This window comes from Pituophis catenifer, unplaced genomic scaffold (genome assembly GCF_029215685.1).
Source record: "Pituophis catenifer annectens isolate HBS135680 unplaced genomic scaffold, rPitCat1.0.hap2 SCAF_2, whole genome shotgun sequence".
Lineage (NCBI taxonomy): Eukaryota > Metazoa > Chordata > Lepidosauria > Squamata > Colubridae > Pituophis > Pituophis catenifer.
The window spans coordinates 146,466,237-146,489,995 of record NW_027256882.1 but is presented as its reverse complement, the minus strand read 5'-3'; the positions used below and the strand labels follow the sequence as shown (position 1 = coordinate 146,489,995).

General features: G+C 38.7%; 1 protein-coding gene across 1 annotated transcript in view; it reads right to left on the bottom strand.

The window, feature by feature from the left end:
* The window catches only part of PRKCA (protein kinase C alpha), a 198,812-nt gene that overhangs the window by 48,683 nt on the left and 126,370 nt on the right, over positions 1-23,759 (bottom strand). Inside the window, exon 4 of the mRNA XM_070934743.1 lies at positions 3,395-3,506. Coding sequence (XP_070790844.1) covers positions 3,395-3,506 — 112 coding nt within the window. The remainder of the gene's footprint in view (positions 1-3,394; positions 3,507-23,759) is intronic.

Sequence of the window (23,759 nt, the reverse complement as noted above, 5' to 3'; positions counted from 1 at the left end):
AATTTTTTAAAAAAATCCGGATAGAAAGAGATAGCTTTGTAGGATGAAATAAATTAAAATATTTTCATTACTTTTCTACCTTAAATGATTTAAACTATTTCTTATTACTGGTCTTGAGTTTTGACAGAAGAGATTATATGTAGCTCTAGGCTGAATTCTATAGAGTCTTTGGTGCTCTCTGAGCTTGGCTGTTTGCTTGCAGATGTTTCATTATCTAACTAAATAACATCACCAATGCTAAAGCATGGTGTTTACTCCCTGTTTATATACAATTCCTGTTTCATTGTAACTTTTTGTTGTCTCTTTTGAATGGTGTGTAAATAAGGTTTATTTCTATGTGTCTATTTATGGCTGATTTGTCTGAATGCCAAGTTTCCAGGAATTCCCTAGTGTTTATGGATTTGACTTGGTCTAGGACAGTGATGGCTAACCTTTTTGCCATCCCGTGCCAGGAGCGGGAGATCGCGGGGGGGAGGGTGTCGCACTCGTGCCCATACCCATAATTCTATGCACCTCACCCCTGTGTATGCGTGCATGACCCACCCCACCCCCGCTCCTGGCACGCAATGGCCCGGTGGGCCCGTTTTTCTCTTTCCCCAGGCTCCAGAGCCTTTCTAGGAGTCTGGGGAGGGCGAAAACAGCCTTCCTCACACACACACACCCCAGAAGCCCTCCAGAGGCTGAAAACAGCCTGTTTGCCAACTTCCGGTGGGACCGGAAGGCCTGTTTTTTGCTCTCCCCAGGCTCCAGAACCTTTCTAGGAGTCTGGGGAGGGTGAAAACGGCCTTCCCCACACCCTCGGAGTCCCTCTGGAGGCTGAAAATGGCTCGTTTGCCAACTTCCAGTCCCACTGGAGCTGAGCTCGCGTACCCACCAATATGGCTATGCGTGCCACCTGTGGCACGCGTGCCATAGGTTCGCCATCACGGGTCTAGGATGCTCATAATTTCCCAATTGAAACAGTGGCTCGGTCTGTCCATCTGTTGTGAGATGGAGTTTTCATCATGTCTTCTGACTGCTAGTTGGTGTCCATAGATGCATTCTGCTAAACTTCTACCTTTTTGTCCTACCTTCTTTAAACTCTATGTTGTAAATGACTAGGTTTTTCCCTTCTTCTTAGGCTACTGGGTCTCTGGGTTTATGTAAGATGTTTTTGATGGCTTTAATTGGTTTGTATGCTAGAGTGATGCCAAGTGGTTGTAATAGTTGGTTGTTTCTGAGATTTTTTTTTTTAAATGTATGGTCATATCCTTTTCATATCTTGTTTTGGTAGTGTTGTTGTGGGTTGAACAGGCACTTTTTGATAAAGTTATATGGGTATCCATTTTATTGGAAAATGTTATATAGGTGATCCATTTCCTTTTTCTGATGTTCTGGGTTGTTGCAGCTTGTGCTCATTTGAATAATTTTCTTTTACACAGCTTCTCTTGTGGGAGGACTTGTTTAGTGTGGCTTGTTTTTCAACAGACTTGTGTTTCTAATTTTTTCCAGTTGTTTCCTCTGCTGATGAAAAATCGAGAAATAATAGCACATTGTTGCTTTCTCCTTCTCTGTTGAATTTTATCTCTTGGAAGATGTTGTTGACTGTTTCTTGTGTCTTTTCTCATTGTTGCTTTTTTATTATGACAAAGGTGTCATTTACATATCAGATTCATATTTTTGGCTGTTTGTGTGGGAGTGCTGTTTTTTCCAGATGCTGCTGCATTACTCTCTCTTCTATAAGTCCTAAGAGTGGTGACCCTATGGATGTTCTTCTGATTTGTTCATATATTTGTCAATCAAACTGCATGTAGGTAGTGAGGCAGAGGTTGGTGGGGTCCATGATTCTGGGTATTTTAATCTTAGAATATTTAGCTAGGTCAGGTGAGTTGTGTAGTACTGCTGCGATGGATTTTTTTGCTGGTTCTGGACCAATGTATGTCAAGAGTGCTGTAACACTGAATGAAACCATACTTTCATCTTCTATTTTTAGGTCTTTTATTTTCTGGAACCACTATAGTGGAGAATTAATAATATATTTGCAATGTAGTGGGGAATTGTAGTGTGGAGTGGGCTGCAGTGGGGAAGTGAAGGAATATTAACGATATCAAGGAACCATCAGAGAGAAAACCACACCCACATCAACACTGGCAGGGCAAGTAACTGTATACAAACAGAAAGCAAAGCCCATATTTACTTGCACTGATGTTGTTACCTAGCTGGGTAATGAAATATCTGCAAGCAAACAACCAAGCTCAGAGAGCACCAAGGACTCCACAGAAGCAGGTTTCTAAGGAATCCCCAAAATAGCTTCCAAACCATTTAATTAGTCATAGGTGACAGCTTGCTATTTTTATAGCTATTGAAGAGGAGTTCTATTCAAACCACATGAGGAGAAACAGCAGTTTGTGTACTTTCTGACAACAGCTGTTTTTATTCATCTCTTTGTTGCAGCTACTGTTGCAGTCCTAGTAGCAGGTTACCTTATACTTAGAATTTGACAAACTGCCTTAGGTTATGCTGTGAAATTGTTCGTGAGGCACTGTCCTCACCCCATTTTTTTCAACTTCTCTCCTTCTACCTGATGCAGCATAAATTAATTTTGACTTTTCTTTTTTTTAAAAAAAGAAAAGCCTTTTGATAAAATTGTAAAGGGAAGGGATATGTGGTCTTTGCATTTATCTAAGCAATGATCAGTAAGCTCAGATACCCTGGTGTGAGAGTTCTAGTTTTTATAGCATTGGGTATTTATATTCATCTACATCCTTCTAGTTTTCCATACTTGAACTAATTCTGTGGGAATGACACAACAAAAGAACTCACCCCTAGGTCTATTGCAATGATGGCTAACCTTTTTGCCGTCGCGTGCCAAAAGCAGGGGGAGTGCGGGGTTGCTCCAGTGGAAATCATATGGCAATAGCCAAAATTTCACGCACATTTTTGGATGCCTAATGCTTTATCTATGGGGAAGTCAATTCCCCAGAACAAAGTGGGTTCTAGTGGTGGCAACTTGCAAGGGTGAATCAACCAAAAAAACTCAAAAGGATAGTGAACAAGCATTATGAAGCTTTTGTTATGAAGCCACAAACTGCCCTTATTTTTATTTTTTTTTAATGCTTGGGCTTTTATCATAATATTGCAGGTCAACTGCTGATTGAATATAATGCTTCTTTCTTCCAGTAAGTTTCCATTAATATATGGCTACAGAAAAATCAACATGAGAAAAAGCTCTTTTCATTTAACAGTCTTTTGCTAGATGTGTTGAAATATTCATTTCAAATGGACTGCTACATTTGTAATTAACAGGAACTACAATAAATTTTACTGGAAAGTAGTTAGGCACAACTCTAATGGCTTCATTGATTTTTTTATATACAAAAAGAACTCTTAACACTGCATGAAATAAATATCTTACTGTCACATTTCATCCCTTGGTGCAGAAGTCCATAAAGTAATGAACCGCAATGGTCACAAAATGTTGGGCTCCCATATGTGTGGATTTTGAACTTATGCTTGCTTCTGGGATCCTAAAAAGAAGAGAAATGTCAGTGTCATGTTACCTGTTAATCGAGGAAATTAAAGACATTAATGTTGTCAAGCATTAAATGAAAGTTTCTGAATTACAAATCTCCACGTACAACTCCTTGCAGAATACATATATTTCCATCGACAATAATTGTGTGTTCCTTAAATAAATAAAAAAAACCCTATAATATAACATGAATGTATCTGCCCTCAGTTTGGAAGGGACTGCCGCTCTCGAATTGGCCTTTTTAGTCACACTAGATGCTGTTTTAGGACCTCTTTCCAGAGCACGATACCATAGTCTCTTGAGACTGAAGGATGCCAATGGACAATAATATAACAAAATTAGGTACATTTGACTTTAAGTTTGTGTGCAATATTATAATAAAACTAAAAATAAACAAAAAAGCAGAAAACACTTTATACCTAATACAAACATGCTATTATCTACTCCTTTCTATTATACATACACACACACATACACTTCAGTGTGCTTCCTGCAAAGATCACTTGAACATTAGAAAATTATTTTTTGGAACACTGTCATATTCTGGCTGAAATAAAACCAAAGTTGTCATTGCATACTTAATGAAATTTGAACTGGCTGAAATAGTATGGAAAACTTATTCTGCATTCTTATCAACAATTTAACTTAAAACTACTCCCAAGGAATTCTCGTTCCTTCAAGCGGTGGTTTCAAAGATGATGGTCTGTTTTCTGAACAATTCTGAAAGAAAGCGGCAGTTGCCAAAGCTCTATGTTTTTAATCAGAAAATACTGTAATTGCAGCTTCTAGCCTTTTGCTCAGGATCTGGCTTTGTCCCAGAAAAATACTCCCAAACCACAAAACCATAAACTGCTCCATAATGCCTTAAAGCAAAAGCTTGTCACCCCTACAAGGGGATTTCCAAATTGTGGGAGTCGTCAAGAATTTAGGCAGCTGCTGCAGATGGCAAAAATTGGGAGTAGCCTCTGAGAGCCCTCAGATTTAACACATAGGCATTTTACAGAGAAGAGGTGGTAGGTGTTTGGTTTAGACTGCAGTTTTAATGGTTGACACTTCCAATAACACAAAATTACACACAATGAAAAAAAAAGACCCTTTTCTACTTTAAGACTATGGGAGGACAAATACTGTGCCCTATTTTAAAGCAGCTTCCAATGTTCCTATAATAATGCCCCTTATTCCTTTTTATAGAGTTTGGGAAAGAAATTATCTATTTTCTCTGGGTCAAGACAGAAAATCCTTTACAAATATTTACATGGAAGTATATTTTTTAGATATTAAAAAAAATCAAAAGAGTTAACGCAAGCCACAAATGTTAGAAAATCTTGCTAGCTTATAAAATGCAGGAACAATAATATCAAGAAGAGTATGTTCCAATACAAATATGTATGTCTTTAATTAACAGGATACAGTAACAAAAAGATAATCTCATATCTGTACAAAAATAATTTTCTGCATCAAGTTTAGAATTTTTGTTAGGTACGAAGTTATCTTTTCGGTCTATTGATGTATGCACACATCCGTAGATCAACGAGGTTCTAAGAGTTATTTTTTTAATCTTACAGTAGCAAAAGATCCAGAAAATCTGAAGTGGTTTAATGAATAAAGTGCATTTTTTTAGTTCCTGCCAACAATTCAACAGAGAAATTCAAGTGTTCAATTTCATGTATAGATACTCTCTGGATAGATTCTTATATGCATTATTCACATGAAATTGTTTTATGAAAAATTTCAGAAAGATAAAAAATATCCACAATGGAGAAGAATATAAAATGCCCCTCTAGGGGGAGGCAGAATGACATATAAAAATATCTAATAAAAAATTAATGTTAGACCCGCTAGTTCAGCTGCACTTCAGAAGAAAGCTTTCATTATTTTTTACTGTGTGACTTTTAAAAATGTGATGCACATTCCCCCAAAAATTATACAAAGTGCTAAGTGATAAGATATTAGTAATTCAATAATTTGTACAAAACATTTTAAATGGAACTATCTGCTGGATTTAGGCCTATCACAAACAACTGTTAAGATCAATAAAATCAGACTATTTATATTTCCCAACAAGATTTCAATGACTATGATGTACAGTTTCAAGCTGAGAGCTCATTGAAAACTCTCAGAAGTGACAAGTATGGCACCATAAAAATTTTAAAAGGTTACTGATGCTTGATTAACATTTGTGATCCTGCCTGTCTGTCTGTCCCCCCCCCCGCCCCCCCTCTCTCTCTCATATCTATCTTCTTTTAACTTCTTTCAGAAGCAGGAATTGGAAAAAAAAGAATTACACAAGCTAGAAAGCCACTGCCATACAATTATTTACATTTCTGACAGAAATGCCTTTATCAGCACTTTATCTATCTCTCCAATTCCAAAGTCAATTGCATTCTAAATGGGCTGGGGGGGGGGGAAGATCAGCATTTCGTCTCAAAAGGTACATGAGTTCCTTGTCTTTCCACTTGTTTTGACAATAGGTAATTATTCTCCAACTCTACACAATCACTCATGATTTACTAACATTATCATCTTAGCCTTCTGAAAAATGATGTATTAACTTCTGCAATTAACTGATTCCTCATACAGGAATCATTCGGCTTCTGCAATCTACAATCCCCTTTGATCCTTGAAAATTGCCTAGTAGCATCTCTGTGGAGGGACATGAGCTTCTGAATGAGTGTACCAGATCTTTATCTTAAGGGCAATAAGCATCTGGTAGCAGAGTCCAAATCTCACTATTTAGCTGCCACATCAATGTGTATTTGAATCTGAAAGCATAGAATAATACTATGTTAGACCTTCCAAGCAGACTCCCTTATCCTCAGTATATTTCCACAACTGGAAAACCTGTACTTGCAACCCCTGCAATAGTCAGGCTAGTAACTGACTGTCTTCTAAGCATTGTGGTCATTTTGCAGACAGATGAATTACAAACAGCTGTTTAGAAATTATGATTTTGAAACATTACTGGGAAACACACCAGAGATATGTGGCAATGCATTTCTACCAGTAACTTTTTTTTACAAATTGTCCTCAGCATACGAATATGTTGGTAAGTCGGGTTAAGTAACATAAAGTAATGCTAAAAAGCCTCTTCACTAATAGCAGTGAGGTGTTGAAAAGTTTACTCGTTTCATTTTGATGCCTGGATTAAATTGCCTTCTAAAGAAAATAATTAATGTCTCCTACTACAGTTCCCTACAGCATACATAAAAGAGCTAGTGAGCTTAAAGGTTTTTCCCTACCCAAGTTCTTAATAAAAGAACTGCTGTGAGCCAAGGAACCTAGATCTGTGTTGCCTCAAGTTGTCAGTGCTGATACTTCTGCAGTGATCCACAGATATTTATTTCAGAATTGCCTAAAAGATTTGTGGATTAGTTCTAAGGTGCCAAATGATGCTACTGGGAAAATGGTTACTTGTGTAATTAGAAAATTCTCAAAGAGCCATTCCACTTAAAAGATTGGAAAGAAAAAAGGTAACATAGCCAATAATAATCTTGCCTTAACAAATTTCCAGGATAAATGCTGGAAAACTATAGAAAGTTTATCCTTAGAAGCCATATTCCATAGATGAAGGTAGGGATAATGTACATTACACTTCATGTAACATGTATTCTGAAAATACACAGAAGACATTTAAAAAGACATTTGCCCATTACAAAACAACAATAGCAATGAATACTGTATCAGAAATAAGTTTTCTATGCCTTAGATAACTATTCTTCAATAAGATTAAATACATTTGATATTTGCAGATTCTGTTTTAGATTCTGTCTGCAGTGATCATTCATACAAAGGCAACATTGATGAAGACAAATAACAAATCTTAAATACTATAGCTTTTATGAAACATTAAAATCAGGCTGAATTACAGATACAAAACTCCAGACTTCAAATTGTATGCACACTGGAATATGATAGCTAAATAGACAAGAGTATTTTGTCTCATCTCTGTATATTATGCACAGATACTGATCTGACTAGATAGCTTTTCTTAGCATTTCATGAGATGATGCCATTAAAAATAACTTTTAAATTTTTAAATTTTTTACACAATTAGCAGAATAGGAATTTAGATCAAAAACATTAGGCCAATTCTCCCTTTATCTGTGAAAACCAAAGGACATATATTTGAATTCCCAATATGCTGTAATTTGAGAGAGAGAAAAAAACAAATGCATTTTAATAAATTAGCATTTAAAATGATGACTATGAATAGGCATAACTCTGGCAACACATATTTTGCTCCACAATGCTTTCAAGTATAAGTAGATAACTGCAGAAATGAATCAGTATTATAAAAATGATGTAATCAAATACGTTTTTGTCTAGTCTGACATCTTAAATGATGGTCCCATTTAATGATAAAATGCAGCTTTAGATATTCCTGTAATATATGTATGTGTATGTGTGTGTGTGTGTATACACACACATACACGCACACACACACATAATACACACACACACAGCCAGACACAATAGAAAAAGACTAATCTAGTAATCTCCACAACCTGTTCAGTCTGTCTATCCAGATACTCACTGCTGATGATAAACTTCCCTGCCTCTTCATACTCTCTATTCTTAAGGTCCTTTATCTCTCACTCTTAAGTTTGATTTAATAGTCCTTGGTATAAAGCAGGGGTCCCCAACCCTGGGCCGCGGCCCACTACCGGGCCTTGAGCCTTTCAAAATTGGGCCACGGAAGTGGCGAGCAAGCGCATGCGTGCATTCCCACTTGTACGAGCAGTGGGTGCAAACAGCTCATATGGAACCATCCCCTCTCTCCACCCACTTCTGCCGATCTGCAAAGCCAGAAAGGTTGCTGAACTCCAAAACTTGGTAACTTTAAGACTTGTGGCCAGCTGAGGAATTCTGGGAGTTGAAGTCCACAAGTTTTAAAGTTATCAAGTTTGGAGACCCCTGGTTTAGAGAACAACCTTTATGTATTTTTATTTATTAGAAATATGGGACAATGCACAATTTAGACAAAGAGTGGGTTTTTTTCTTTAAACAAGGAGACAGGGTTGAACTCCCAAAATGAGCAGAGACACCACAGAGAGATTAATGAAGATTATTAAAAATTAAATTTGTTTAATAAAGTTCTCCTCTTTTGTCATGTTAAAAAACTATTAATTTAATACCACCTATTAAGATATCTATTCAATGCTGTGGCTTGTGGCCTCTGAGTCATAGGTTGTGGCATCTGGGTGTGTTTGTGTGTTAAAGAAAGAGACAGAGAGAGAGAGAGACAGAACAAAAGGCAAGAGGAAAAAAAGATTAAAAGGGTATTAGGCTCTTATTCTAATGACTTTGAAAAATATATATTTTTTCTATCATTATATGGTAACAATTACTATTGGGGTGCAGTGGAGAATAGAGTAGAAAATAATTCAGTCCAAATGGATGCTGTTGCCACTATTCAGCCTATAAACCAGAGCTTTTGCAATGTATCCAGTTGGCAGTGTAAGATAAGCAACTTTGGAATGAAATTTACTGAAGGTTGATAAGTGTTATGAAGGCTATTTTAGACATGAAGAACTCATTTGAATCTCCATTTATACCCATGAACTTAACTCAATAGATCTCCATCATTCCCTCTATAGACCCCATCATTCCATTTTGAATTCAAAACCTATTTTACTGTACTGCTCTAGTAGCAGTGGTGGGTTCCTCCCGGTTTGGTCCGGTTCGGCCGAGCCGGTAGCGGTGACGATATGACGTCACCGAACCGGTTCTCTCTCCCGCCCTCCCAACCCACGTTATTCTTACCTTTTATTTGGTCCCACCCCCAATCTATTGCTGCCTCCTGAGTCCCAGCTGATGACTAGAGGGAAAAAAACTGTTTAAACTCTTGCTGCGGGGCTTCAAAGGGCCGTCCTACAGCTGATCTGTGTTAAAAGCAAACAAACGAGTCGGGTTGTAAGTGCGAGGACTGGTCGTAAGTGCGAGGACCTTCCAGAAATGACTCTGACCAGCTAGCCACGCCTACCTAATCACATGCTACACCCACAAAAGCTACACCCACAAAATAAGCCACGCCCACAGAACCGGTAGTAAAAAAATTTAGAACCCACCCCTGTCTAGTAGGTAATTGCTCTTTGAGCAATTTTTGCTCTCGCTGAAGAAAAAAATAGTCTTACCATCTTTAAATACCCTTTTCCTTGCAGTTACTACATTTATCCTTCCTTTTCCTTCAAAACTCTATAGGCATATGTGCAACATTTCTTCCTTATACTGTAAATTTCTTTTATTTCCTATTCTGCCCCTACTTGACCCATTTCATTCAAACCACCCCTGCAATTCCTTTGTTGCCTCGTCTCTCCTGCACTGACACTCTGCGACCAGTTCCCTTGTCATCGATCCAGGTTAACTCCTCTGTTTATTAAACTTCTCCCCAAATCATCCTTCTTCTGCTTCATACTAGCTCTTTAAATACCAGTCCTGTTTATAATGCTACACCTTGGATTATCTTTTTAGTTATACATACAGATTTTTTAAAAAAATCTCTTATTATCCAACATTTATATTGACTGTTTCCCTATGACTATCATTAAGTGTTGTACCTTGTGATTCTTGATGAATGCATTTTTTCTTTTATATACACCGAGAGCGTATGCACCAAGACAAATTCCTTGTGGCTCCAATCACACTTGGCCAATAAAGAATTCTATTCTATTCTATTCTATTCTATTCTATTCTATTCTATTCTATTCTATTCTATTCTATTCTATTCTATTCTATTCTATTCTATTCTAACAGTGTCCTTTCTAATGGACTTTCAATATACATCTCTGGATAAGATCCTTATCATATTTTTTTATCAAATCAACCATTCTTCCCAGGAGCATTGATCCTGAGATTAAGCCTGAGTGAGATCAGGCTTAATTTTTTTTTTCTGCTTTAAAAGCTAAGATATTTGCACTGAAGTATCTAAAATTCTATACTAAGAACAGCTATTTGACCTTTCGCACATCTCATTTTGTTTCTGCCATCTGTGTGGTTAAGAAACAATCCAGAACATGAATCCCCACTTCTTCATACAATGCTGAAATCTGTCATTCATTTCCAAAATAACTTTAAAGTGCTTAGTTAATTGCAAATCTTCAGATTTAACTTTAACAATAACTGGCATGTTTATGAATAGACAGATTAGTATTAACTGATATGCAAACATATTACTATATGATTATGGTATTTTATTTAGAATGGAATGGAATAGCAGAGTTGGAAGAGACCTTGGAGTTCTTCTAGTCCAACCCACTGCTTAGACAGGAAACTCTATACCATTTCAGAAAAATGGTTGTCCATTTAGTTTCAAACAATGTTGAATGCAAACACTTCCCTTAATACTGATTTGGAGAGCTGCGTAAATGTAATTACTGCCTAATACTGAACTGTTTATTTTTCCTCTGAAAACTAGCCAGTCAAAAAAGAGGTTTAGAAGTGCAATATCTGCTCTCACACACATTTTATACCTGCAAGTAATTTTTAATCTACCACAAACTCAGTGAGCAATGTTTTTTGATATTTTTTTTGATAATGCAATTATTTTATCCTGCTTTTATTATTTTTGTTAATAAGGTGGCAAACATAATTAATTTTCTTTCCTCCTATTTTTTCCTGCAACAACCCTGTGAGGTGGGTGGGATTAAGAGAGAGTAACTGGCCCAAAAACACCCAGCCAGCTTTCAGGCAGAACTAGAATTCACAGTCTATTAGTTTCTGACCTGGTGTCTTAACCACTATACTAAAGTGCCACTCTGCTTTTGAAAGTTCTTGAGAACTGATCATTTATGCAAGCTCAGATTTGTTATGAACAGTGAAAGATATCAATAAGAGTGAATCCTTTTCCTCTCTGAAGACTAATTCTTATGGAGCATTTAACTGAAAAGAAAGCAGCATCTTTGGGATAGATCGGTATTTATTGTGATCATCATGGGATTGTTTAACCAGTTTTTTTTCCTGCAGTATATTCTTACAGCCTCTGCTTTTAATAATTAACTCAGTTAATTATCAGATGAACAGAATAATGTTATCAGAATATTGTAATTCTGAATACAAAATAATGAATGCATAAAGGAATTAAAATTTTAGTGGATTTAGCCTAAAACACCTGCAGAGAATCATCACATGCAGAATCTTGCTCAGTATGTCCTTTTCCTCACAACGTTCAGGAAGAACTTTTTAAGTTTATGAGCTGTGCCAAGGAACCGTCTACTATTGGCTTACATTCTCTTATTTGGTTTATACACTTCTTATGTCCAAATTCTTTCCACACATATTCTGTGTCGAAAATTTCAAGATACGGATTAAAAAGTTCACCTTGTTACATATTATGCAACACATTGCTAAACCTTATGCCAGAAATTCATAAAAGGAACAAATATAACCAATCTCGAAGGAGAAGTGGATTTACCCAATTTCCTTTTAGAGCAAGCAACATTATGCAATGTATCGAAGACTATTAAAATGTAAATAAAACAAATTAAAGGTAGGAGATAAGAAAGGTGGCCATAAACCATGGTCCTCATAAGGTTGGCCTCTGTTGGTCTGTCAGAGTTTGTAAAGAACGAAGGTGCGAGGGAGGAATCAGCAGTGGTCAGGCCTGTGATAATTGTTATATCACCATCAGGCAGGTGCCTTCCAATCTGAAGGTTGTTGGAAAAATGACCAGAGAAAAAGACCTAGAATTGGAACCATGAAAAACAGAGAGCGAAGGCTTGATTTTTACCTTCTGTAGTACATAGGTCTTCTCTGTGTAATGACTTCATTCTAGTTTATGATAAAGCAACTAATCTACTATTTTTTTTATATGTGTTTCTGCTGCAAATAAATTCGTGAATATAGAGGTAAACATTGACATTTAATGTCTAGAGTCTAGCCTGAGAACTCAGATCAACAGAGGCCATCCTACTTTTTAGTAATATTCAGAAACATAGACTAGGCCTAGGTCATCCACTTTACACCTGTAGCATATTCTGCTTAGAATAAGGACAGCATCAATCAGATATAGAACATTTTGGCCAGGATATTACAAGCACAATCAAAGCTGATAACTAAGATGTACATACCAACACACACTTAAGATACCACAGTATAGCCTAGTTAATTGTTTGGGAAGACAAGAGAAAGCAATATTTTAAAAATGTGAATATTGTAAACTATCTCTATATTTAAAAACAAAAGACTAGATTTTAAAATGATTACATAAGATGGATAGATTCCTCCAATTTAGATCTACAAATTGAGTCTTGGAATATATTGAAAGCTTGCAGTGAAGCTGTCTCATAGCTTGCCTAGAATAACCTGTAATGATTTATCTATTTTCTGGGTAGCCTAAAGGAATTGCTTTCATTAAATTTGTATTTCTTTTTCCTTTTAGAGAACACAACTACTGTTGTTTATTGGTGAAAATACTGAATATAGTTATTGGTGAAAATACAGTAAGTTCTTACAAAAGGAAAAGGAGGACATTATATCACCAGGGGATAAGAATTTGATTAATTTTGTTAACGGTGCAACTTCTAATATTATATCCAGGTTTATAAATATTTCATTAATTTCTTTGATTTTCAAATTTTCATTGGATCCATGACAGATGGAAACTTTTCAGTTGAATAGCTGGGATTTAACTTTCCAAAAATCGAGACTTTACACCCATTCGCTTGTTGTTTCTTCACTTCAGGCCTGTGAGAGCTTTCACCGCAACATAATGCAATCTTGCACAGTTTTTATCACAAATTAAAGGGACACCTATGGGATCACCACTTTTGGGACTTATAGTGGAGGTCATCATCTAGAAGCCATAGCACTTCTACAAATACAACCAAAAATATGGATCGGATATGTAGGCGCCACTTTCACCATAATAAAAAAAGACCAATTAGAGAACACCCATAGAACCATCAACAACATTTTTAAGGGAATTCAGTTTACCAGAGAAGAAGAAAACAACAATTCGCTACCCTTCCTGGACATCCCGATTAGCAGAGACCACAATTGTAAACTAGAAACACAAGTCTACAGAAAAACCACCCATAGTAACCAGGCACTCCACTACCTCTCCACCAGCAATCAGCATAGATTAACTCCAAGGTTAACATCAGACCAACAATCAACTAAACAATACCCCAATCAAAAAACTGCCAAAGAGCCATCAGTAAACAGCCCAATCAAAGAATCTCTAAGACTGCCACACAGACCGGCAAGACACCAGAATATAAACTGACAGCAAATAGCACACCTTACTAGCATTGATGATGTTATCTAGTTTGGGTAATGAAACATCTACAAGAAAACAAGCACACTCAGAGAGCACCAAGGACCTCTCACCTTGCACACTGGCTATCAGTTACCAAGTTACGTTCAAGGTTCTGGTTAAGACCTATGAAGCCCTAAATAACTTGGGACTTGAATATCTGCATGATTGCCTTCATTGTTATATACCTTTATCACTCACTCATAAGGGGAAGTTGAGGTATGTAGTCCAAGAGTTACTGCCAAAGGCTGACAGCTGGATCTTCTCTGTGATGGTGCCATGCTCAACACTCTCTTCTCTAAATTCGCAGAAAGTTTTACTACAAGGATCTTCAAATGCTTACTTTTAATATAGCATTTATTATTATTATATTTCTGCTTTTCTGCAGCAAACATATCTTTTCTAACTTTAGAAGCTCTAACATAAATATTGTTTTATTGTGTTGAGTCATTTTAAACATTAGCTCTACAAATATTAGGGTGTATTAGACAACATTCTGTTGACCATATTTATTAAATAAAAGGAAGAAATTTATTGCAGAGTTCTTTCTGCCTATTTTTTCTAATCTGTGGGAACATATTCATTTCGTATGGGAACATAATTTTCCAATACTATTTTAAAACAAAAGGAAGGAAGTGTTTACTAACAGGTTGATCTAGGAAACTTTCAGCCTGTTAACTGATAATTAGACTACCACATATTCTTTAATCCTTTCCCTTTTCAGCTGTATCTCTCCCGCCCTCCAAAAAAAGCCCAGCTAGGTTATCCTCCCAGAATTAATCTTCTAGGAATCTATTCTACAAATGGGTTCCCAAATGTTCAGATAGAAAGATAATTATTCATCTTTTACTCCTCTGAAAATCAATTTGACTGTTGAATTACTATGGGCCACGCTAGACAACCAACACATTCAAATTAAGGTTGATGGATTCTAATTGTGATGAGGAGGACATGAAACATCTTCTCCCCTTTCAGAGAGAAATGATACAGAAATATAGCCGGTTGTCTAATGAATGGCCATTACAAATTGTGTCCGAGTTCAAATTAGGTCTCAGAGCCAATGATTTTGGAGCACATTTTCTTAGCATGTGCTTAACACTGCTTTTCCCAATCTGTTGTTATTCAGTTTTGTCTGGGCTACAATTCTGAGAACTAGTAACATTCCAGAAAATTCTAGATTATACTAGTCTAGTTTCAAATATACAGGACATATTATTACTGACAAGATTTATTGTCATGGTTTTGCACACATTTAGTTCTATTTCATGATTTTTGCATCTAGCCAGCCAGCTAAACACAATCTTTCCTGACTTGTTGATTCCAATTTTGAGAATTCCTTGACTAGCACAGCCATTGCTGAGTTTCTGAAATCAAAACCCATATAGCTCAAAATTTCCCAAGTTAGAAAAGTCTGCCTTTCCATCACATTTCAGGTATTCTCAAAGAAGCTGCAAGATCAAAGAATTTAATGGCATTCAGATCCAATGGGATCCAGCCAGAGTTTTCATGTCAGAGGTTTTCCAGACTGTTTTGTAAACTGAAGAAATAAAAAACTAAATGTAAGGATTGGTGGTGTGAGTTATCCCCAGACTGATATAATTTAGAGCGGGGAAGCCTGGTTTACAGAATGGAAATGGCATTGGTCGCGTTGGTAGATGATATCTGGAGGGCTCGGAACAGGGGTTGCTCCTCTGTCCTGGTCCTATTAGATCTCTCAGCGGCTTTTGATACCATCGACCATGGTATCATGCTGCACCGGTTGGAAGAGTTAGGGGTGGGAGGCACTGTGTTGCCGTGGTTGTCCTCCTTTCTCTCCGACCGGTCGCAGTCTGTGTTGGCAGGGGGGCAGAGGTCGACCCCGAGGCCCCTCATATGTGGGGTGCCACAAGGGTCGGTCCTCTCGCCCCTCTTGTTCAACATTTATGTAAAGCCGCTGGGCGAGATCATCCGTGGTTTCGGGGTGAAGTACCACCAGTATGCTGATGGCACTCAGCTGTACATCTCCACCCCGGACCACCCCAACGATGCCCTTGAAGTGATGTCCCGGTGCCTGGAGGCCGTGCGGATCTGGATGGGGAGGAATAGGCTCAGGCTCAACCCATCCAAGACTGAGTGGCTGTGGGTTCCGACGTCCCGATATAGTCAGTTGGCGCCATCACTGACTATTGGGGGTGAATCATTGGCCCCCATGGAGAGGGTTCGCAACTTGGGCATCCTCCTGGATTCATGGCTGTCTTTAGAAGAGCACTTGACGGCCATGACCGGGAGGATTTTTCATCAGGTTCGCCTGATTTGCCAGTTGTGTCCCTTTCTGGATCGGGACTCCTTACGCACAGTCACTCATGCCCTTGTCACTTCCCGCCTGAACAATTGTAATGCTCTCTACATGGGGCTCCCCTTGAGGAGCATCCAGGCTCCAACTGGTGCAGAGTGCGGCTGCGCGGGTGGTAATGGGAGCGACATGGCATTCCCATGTAACACCTCTCCTGCGCGAGCTGCACTGGCTCCCGGTGGTCTTCCGGGTGCGCTTCAAGGTTTTGGTTACCACCTTTAGAGCGCTCCATGGCTTAGGACCTGGTTACTTACGGGACCGCCTACTACCACCAATAGCCTCCCACCGGCCGGTACGCTCTCATAGAGAGGGGCTCCTCCGGGTGCTGTCGGCCAAACAATGTCGACTGGCAGCCCCCAGGGGGAGAGCCTTCTCTGTGGGGGCACCTACTATCTGGAATGAGCTCCCCCCGGAGATATGGAGGATCCCGGATCTGCGCACCTTCCGCCGCACTCTCAAGACCTTTTTCTTCCACCAAGTGGGCCTGGCCTAATCTTTTCCCCCTTTTTCTATTTTAATACGTAAATTTTAATCTGTTTTTAAATGATTGGGGTGTTTTAAATCTGTCTGGGCCAAATTTGTTTAATTCGGTTTTATTCTGATTTTTAAATTTTGTATTTATGTATTTTATTGTTTGGCTGTTCACCGCCCTGAGTCCTTCGGGAGTAGGGCGGTATATAAATCAAATAAAGACTAAAGACTAAAGACAGAGAACTCCCCTGTCTGGTGTCTCAGCCCAAGCAACTTCTTTAGCTCCCTGAAAACAAATTTCAGCCACATTATTTTAAAATGCCTTCTCATTTTGCAGCTATGCTAGCACATCTCAGCAACATTTCTGATCCGATAGCCCTTGCTGTTTCAAGATGCTCTTTTGAATTTCCAGTGTCAGTGAAAGGGCACATGAAGAGCTCTAAAGCAAGAGGCAGCTGATGAAAGCAGCTTACACAGAGCGCTCCAGATGGCCCATGACTTGCAATAAGTATATGGTCAAAACACAGAAATATTCATAGAATGCTAAGAGTGCAGGTTTCTTTATAGGCATAGTAGAAATATACATCACTAGGCTCTTACTACAGAAGATACCTGGTCTATTATTCATTTAGGCAACCAACCCTTGATAAGGGCAGCAACTTGAAAAATGGAACCCTTGATTTAAAGAGATACATATCTAGCACCACACATCCCTACACTGCTGATTTGCTTAATCAATTAATATCACAATTTCTTCCAGTGAAATGATGGTTTTGTTGGTGACGAACCAACAAAAACATATAATTAAAACCATGACTTAATACATAATTTCGTTATTAAAATACAGAGAAATTTTCCCCCATCCCAAAGTTGCACCATCATCTCCTGCTCCAGCTCAACTGCTAAGCACACAAAATTGTGTTTAACTAAAAAATCGCTCTGTATATCCAAAATGTCAACAGGACCAGTTGTATGCTAAAGCTCTTAGCAAGCCCAGGCAGGTTGGGTTCGGAAAAACAAAGAGACGTTATTTGAACATTTCTTCAGCCCTACTCAAAACAGGCATTGCCCTCAGTAGCATGAAATACTGGTTTGGTTCATGCATCATTCGAAGTCATAATATAATTTGCTTAGCTTTGGCTTCCTCTATTGGGAGATACAGACTGCTTTCATTAGAGAGGAACAATGTTTTCCAGTCCAAGATTTAGCTTTTGCATAAATGGAGTCTGTTTCAAAAAAATATTATGGACTTTTCCTGGATGAAAGTTCACCTGACTTCATGCCATTTGCATGTATATTTAAGTAAGTTGAAATAGTATCGTCACTCTCCACAGATTTTTAAAGCAATGTTGTTTCTATCATAGTAAAAATTGCAACTGGAAACACCAGGGGCCAAACTTTTGTAGGCATCTCATGGATAGGGGGCTTCAGGTGCAAAACCCCTGGCTTATGGCTTGATGGGATGCATGAATCTGTCCAATTGTGGCAGTGAGATGTATGAATCGGTCACAACACATTCTTTAGTCCTGCTAAACTAAACATAGTTCTTTGCATGAGAAGGCTAGCTCTTTACTACTGGTTTCTCCAATATGGAGTCCACCAAATCTCAAGACTATCACTTCCAGAATGGACCACCTGCTGGGAGTAATAGCTTTATCACGTCAGGAAGTAGAAAGTTTAAGGAAGGCTATTCTGTTTTATCTCCTAAGGAAAGCCTATTTAAAAATTGTCAAACAATTTTTTCAGAGCTTCTCTGACTTCGAGGGGTTGGTTCTATACAAGGCACAAAGAAGGATCCTGATTTACATTCCATGACATGAATATATTGTTCCTTATTTCCTGGAGTAAAATCTAGAACAGATTATAAAATACTGAAAACATAATAACCTTTTTGCTCAATATGTAAAAGAAAAGAAGCACAAATTTGTCTAGAACAGGGGTGTCAAACTCAAGGCTTGGGGCCGAATCCGGCCCGCAGGGTGCTTAGATCTGGCCCGTGGGGCCGCCCTGGAAACAGCGAAGGACTGGCCTGTGGTGCCTCTGCCAGTGAAAACTGAGCTCAAGAGGGCTGCATGTGGCCCTCCCGGGCTCCGTTTTTCCTGGCAGACGGTTGCAGGAGGCCATTGCAACCGGAAACAGAGCTCAGGAGCCCGTTTTTGCTGGCAGAGCACTTGAGCCACCAAAGGTGCCCCTGACACGAGTGACGTTGAGCTGCCCACACCCACCCTGACCATACCCCCCCATCCCAAGGTCAAACACAACCCTGATGTGGCCCTCAATGAAATCAAATTTGACACCCCTGGTCTAGAAGGTGTGAAGTACCATACATATGCATACTGTTTAGAAAGTAGGCATAACTTCATATAATATACTTCCTAAGTGCCATACTTGGAATTTCAACATTTAAAAAACTGAAACTATTTATCTGTACCTTGTTAATACATATGATAAAACTATTTTAAAAATAAATAAATAAAATCAAGGAGTGTGAATGGCTGCATTCATAAAGCAAAACATTTGTGTCATTAAACACAGTTGATATAATTTAATATATTATGTTTATTCTTGAAAGCAAAGCTTCCCAGGAACATGATACAAGAACTGCCCTATTCTATCCTCTGAATAATCCTGTACCCTACTTTCCGTCCTTTCAGATTGTTTAGATCTTATGCTATGATAATTTTCAACCACAGATTTCTGCTTCTTGACAGATATGTTATTATATCTGGTAATCTTTGATGAACTTTGCTGATCAAGACTGAATGATGAGGTCTGAGGGTTTTTTTATAGATAAGAGATAATATATAAGAAGAGATCATTTGTTTTATTGTAAGAAAAGTACAAAATATTTTAAACTTGACATCAAAAGGGAAGTAATTTCTTTATACATTTCTTTTCATTACTATATTCTTATTTTTCTATTTTCATTTCCTGCACTTTCTAATTTTTTCTTTTCTTTCTTTTATTTTTCTTAGTCTGTATTAGTTCTTACCTTTTTAATTGTAATTTTTAATAAAATTATATTAGAAAAAAGGAACTCTATACAAGGTAGTTGACATGGCCAAGTTCAATGTTTATTGCTGGCTAAAGTGAAGCCACTTAAAGCAATTATTTGCTTTCTGTAAACAGGAGGGCTATCTTATACCTTTGTCATTTAAATCCCACTCTTTCTGTGGCTTAATAGACACCTTGGTTAGTGTTAGGCTGTACTTGATTATTGATATAAATGGGTTTCCTACCCTGGGAAAGCCAGAGCTTTCAATCTGTCTCCCACAGGGTACAATTTAATAAAATACTTCTACTAATGGAAACAGTAGTATGTTAAGAGCTTTGCACCATAGTGGAATAGTGAAATGATAATTAGATTAGAAATGTAGAAATTATTATTACTAGAAGTTCATTTTAGTACCATGTTTTCTTTTGACCCCCCAAAAAAACGGCTAGGTCTTCTTTTTGAAGGGTTCTAATTATTGACTCGAGGAACGCAGTGGCTCAGTGGCTAAGATGCTGAGCTTGTCAATTGAAAGGTCGGCAGTTCAGTGGTTCGAATCCCTAGTACCATGTAACGGGGTGAGCTCCCGTTACTTGTCCCAACTTCTGCCAACCTAGCAGTTCGAAAGCATGTAAAAAATGCAAGTAGAAAAATAGGAACTACCTATTTTGGTGGGAAGGTAACAGCGTTCCTTGCACCTTCGGCATTTAGTCATGCCGGCCACATGACCACGGAGACATTTTTGGACAGCGCTGGCTCTTCGGCTTTGAAACGAAGATGAGCACCACCCCCTAGAGTCGGGAATGACTAGCACATATGTGAGAGGGGAACCTTTACCTTTAATTATTGACTCACCTCACGGTGGTGGCACCAACAGCCCCACCCAGCAAGAGCCCACTGCTGGCCCACTTCTTCTGCGGCCATTCACACGCATCACCCCGGCTTCCATTTTGCCTTCAGATGCCTGCCGGAAAGCATCTGCAGCCGATAATAGCTGTTATCGTCATCCGCCTCTTTCCCTGCTGAGGCAAGGGGATTTCTCGCACGACCCCGCCTCTCCCGGCGGCAGGGTGCCCAACCGCCTAGATCAACAATACACCACCACCCCCATCATGTAGCCCTCAATCCCCCTTCTCCAGCTGGTAGAGGTTTCCCAGCACCATCCCCATGGCTGTCATCTCCGAATCCCTGGCAATTTCCTATCCTCAGATGTGTCGAGTTGACGTGAGTCTCGACAGATGCCTTCTGGCAGGCATCTAAAACCAAAACGGAGGCTGGGGTGATGCGTTTGAGTGGTGGCAAGTGGCTGCAGAAGAAGCAGCCACAGAAGGAGGTGAGGCAGGTGTCGAGGTGTGTGAGGCCTAGTAAGTAGGGCAGCTCCATCCCCCCATCCCCACCCTAGCTTAGTTTTTTACCTGTGTGCCTCGCCCATCCCCTCCACCCCCGGGTGGGAGGGGTCTTAATTAGGGTTAATTTTGTGGGTGGGGCTTAATTTGATTGCATGTGCTCAAAAATGTGATAGGGCTTCTTTTCAAGGTGGGTCGTCTTTTTGGAGAAACACAGTATTGCTTGTAGTTGGGAGGATTAATACACTATTGTTAGCTGAATGGTTTAATACTACCAAGTAAATTGATTATTTGTGAGAAATTCTTGAGAAAATCAAGAAAGAAAGGCAACAAAAAAATAAATCTATGCAGCATTCTTAATTCAACACCTGCAGTCCTGGCATTCCAAGGAAGTCCCCATCTGAATAGTATAATCAGATCTGTTCCTGCTTATTTTCTAAATCAGATTAGTTAGGGTTGCAGTATACTGAAGTGGCAATGTTCATTCTAATAATGTAAAACTATATATTTTATGTGGAACAAATGAGGCTTATTTGGAGGCTAATCTATTTTTAAAGACCCAGAAAAAACAACATCCACATTTGTAACAGTGCTACTGTGAACCTCTGCACCCTCTTTTCTAGCTGAATATCATTGCGTCGGGGGTGGAAGTGAGGTGTACACATTTATTTTAAGCTGAAAAATAATAAATGAACAAAAAATAGCTTTTTCCTCTTTAGGTTAAGGCAAATAGCCAGATAATTATTTTGTTAAAGGAAATTTCACGGGATCATCTATCAGCAGAGATACCAGTGTCAGTACGTAACAAAGCACTTCAGTTTTTGAACACTGAGAAATCTTTATCTTTCAAAGGAATTTGTTTAAACAAAAGTGGAAAGCAATACATATTTTAAAAGTTCGGTGAACTCTGCAATGAATTTTCTTAAATATCCACAACTCATTTTTCTTCTAATGTGGTTAACATCTGTAATTATATAAAAGAAAGACTTTTCCAAAACTTTCTCTGCCAGAAGATGTTGAAGAATATTACAAGGGAGGGCTGCAATATTGTGCTATGCTGTATTGTGGCTGTTCTTTGCTTTGAATATTAGAATATTATATGAATTCAGCCAGCCATTGTGATTTATGATTTCTAAATCCTGGTTTATGGTTTGGTGTATTGTGCAAGTTTAGCCAATGGTGGCTTACCTAAACTATAATGAAAGAAGCTGTGGTTTAGCACAATGCATGAATCCAGCCCACTGATTCTCATAGAATCCTACATTTTCTTGAGTATAAAACAATATGAGAAAATTTCAAAGCAGGGGTCCCCAACCCCCGGACCAAGGGCCACTACCAGACCGGGGCCTGTTTGGAACTGAGCGTGTAAGCAGCAGGCTCACACGGGCAGAGCAGAAATTGCATGAGCAGTGGGCCAGCGCACATGCGCAGCTCGATTTGTGTGGGCAGTGGGATGGTTTCCTTCTCCTCCCTGCCTGGCTGCCAAGTCGTAAAGGTTGGGGACCACTGTTTTAAAGGGACAAAGTAGAAGAATGCCTCTAGACAAGATGGGTGGCACACAAAATGAATTTATTTTATTTTTTATTTTATTTTAAATTTCTATACCGCCCTTCTCCCTGAGGACTCAGGGCGGTGTACAGCCAAAATTAAAAAACATGCAGTACAAATATTAAAAGATATATAAATTTGGCCCAATTAAAACTCACTACCAATTAAAACATTTAAAAATTTCTTCTTAAGAATGAATGAATGGCAAAGTTTAGGAAATATATGGACATACAGTAGATTGAGAAGTAACATCCTCAAAGCGGCAATGTCATAATGATGGATGGAGATCATGCTGAGAAAGACCAGCTTGACAGCAAGATGATGCTAACTTTCTCCATTTCCTGTTATCAACTTCAACTGCAAAATGTTAGTATATTTTTGTGACTGTTTTAATAAAAACCAGAAATCAAAGTAGCTAACAGCAGTGGGGTAATAATTACACAGGAAAACACTTTCACTACATCTGTTTTCTTTCTCTGTATGCTTCCTCTCAACTACTTTAGAACCAGTAACCTATTTTGTTGAAAATGGAAGTTTCAGAAATATGAAACAGAATAAAGGGAAAACAGAAAATTGACATTTGAGACCATTATTAAGTGGTTTATGTCACAGCCAGATTAAACCATAGGTATTCAGAAAAAGCTAAAGATTGATAAACCTGACTGCAAATGACATGCTAACTATGCAATTCCCAATGTAGGTATTATCTTGGGAGTTTACCAAAACATTCTGTAAGAAATCCATATTGGTCAAAGTTGTCTGCTTAACTATTTTGATTAGGTATAATACAGGTAGTCCTCAACTTACTGCCTCAGTTCGTTCAGCAACTGTTTGAAATCACAACAGCACTGAGCAAAGGGAATTACAACCACTGTCAGAAGCAACAACTGTTGCAGCATCTCTGTGGTCATGTGATCAAAATTCAGGTGCTTGGCAGCATGTACATCCTTCCAACTGTGGGGGAGAGGTACAACACCTACCAGCTTGTGTATCTCTTCCCTCCCCAACTCATTTGTTCAACTGACCCAACAGCATGTGCAAAGCTGTTGAGGCCCTGGAGGCCTCAGCCTGCTTCCTGCCTACTTCTCCTTGCTGCTCCAAGGCCTGGGCCCTCTCCCTATTCCACAACGCCAGCATCGCAGTGAAACAACATTTTCTTCGGGGACTCCAGAGGGATCGTTGATATTGCAGCCGTTTGGGGGTCTTTTTTGACCGAAACCATTCTGTAGGGACAGTGAACGAGAGAGGCACAGACTGGCAAGCACAGAGAAATCTCAAATTCCCTGGATAGTCGTCAGAAGCTTCTC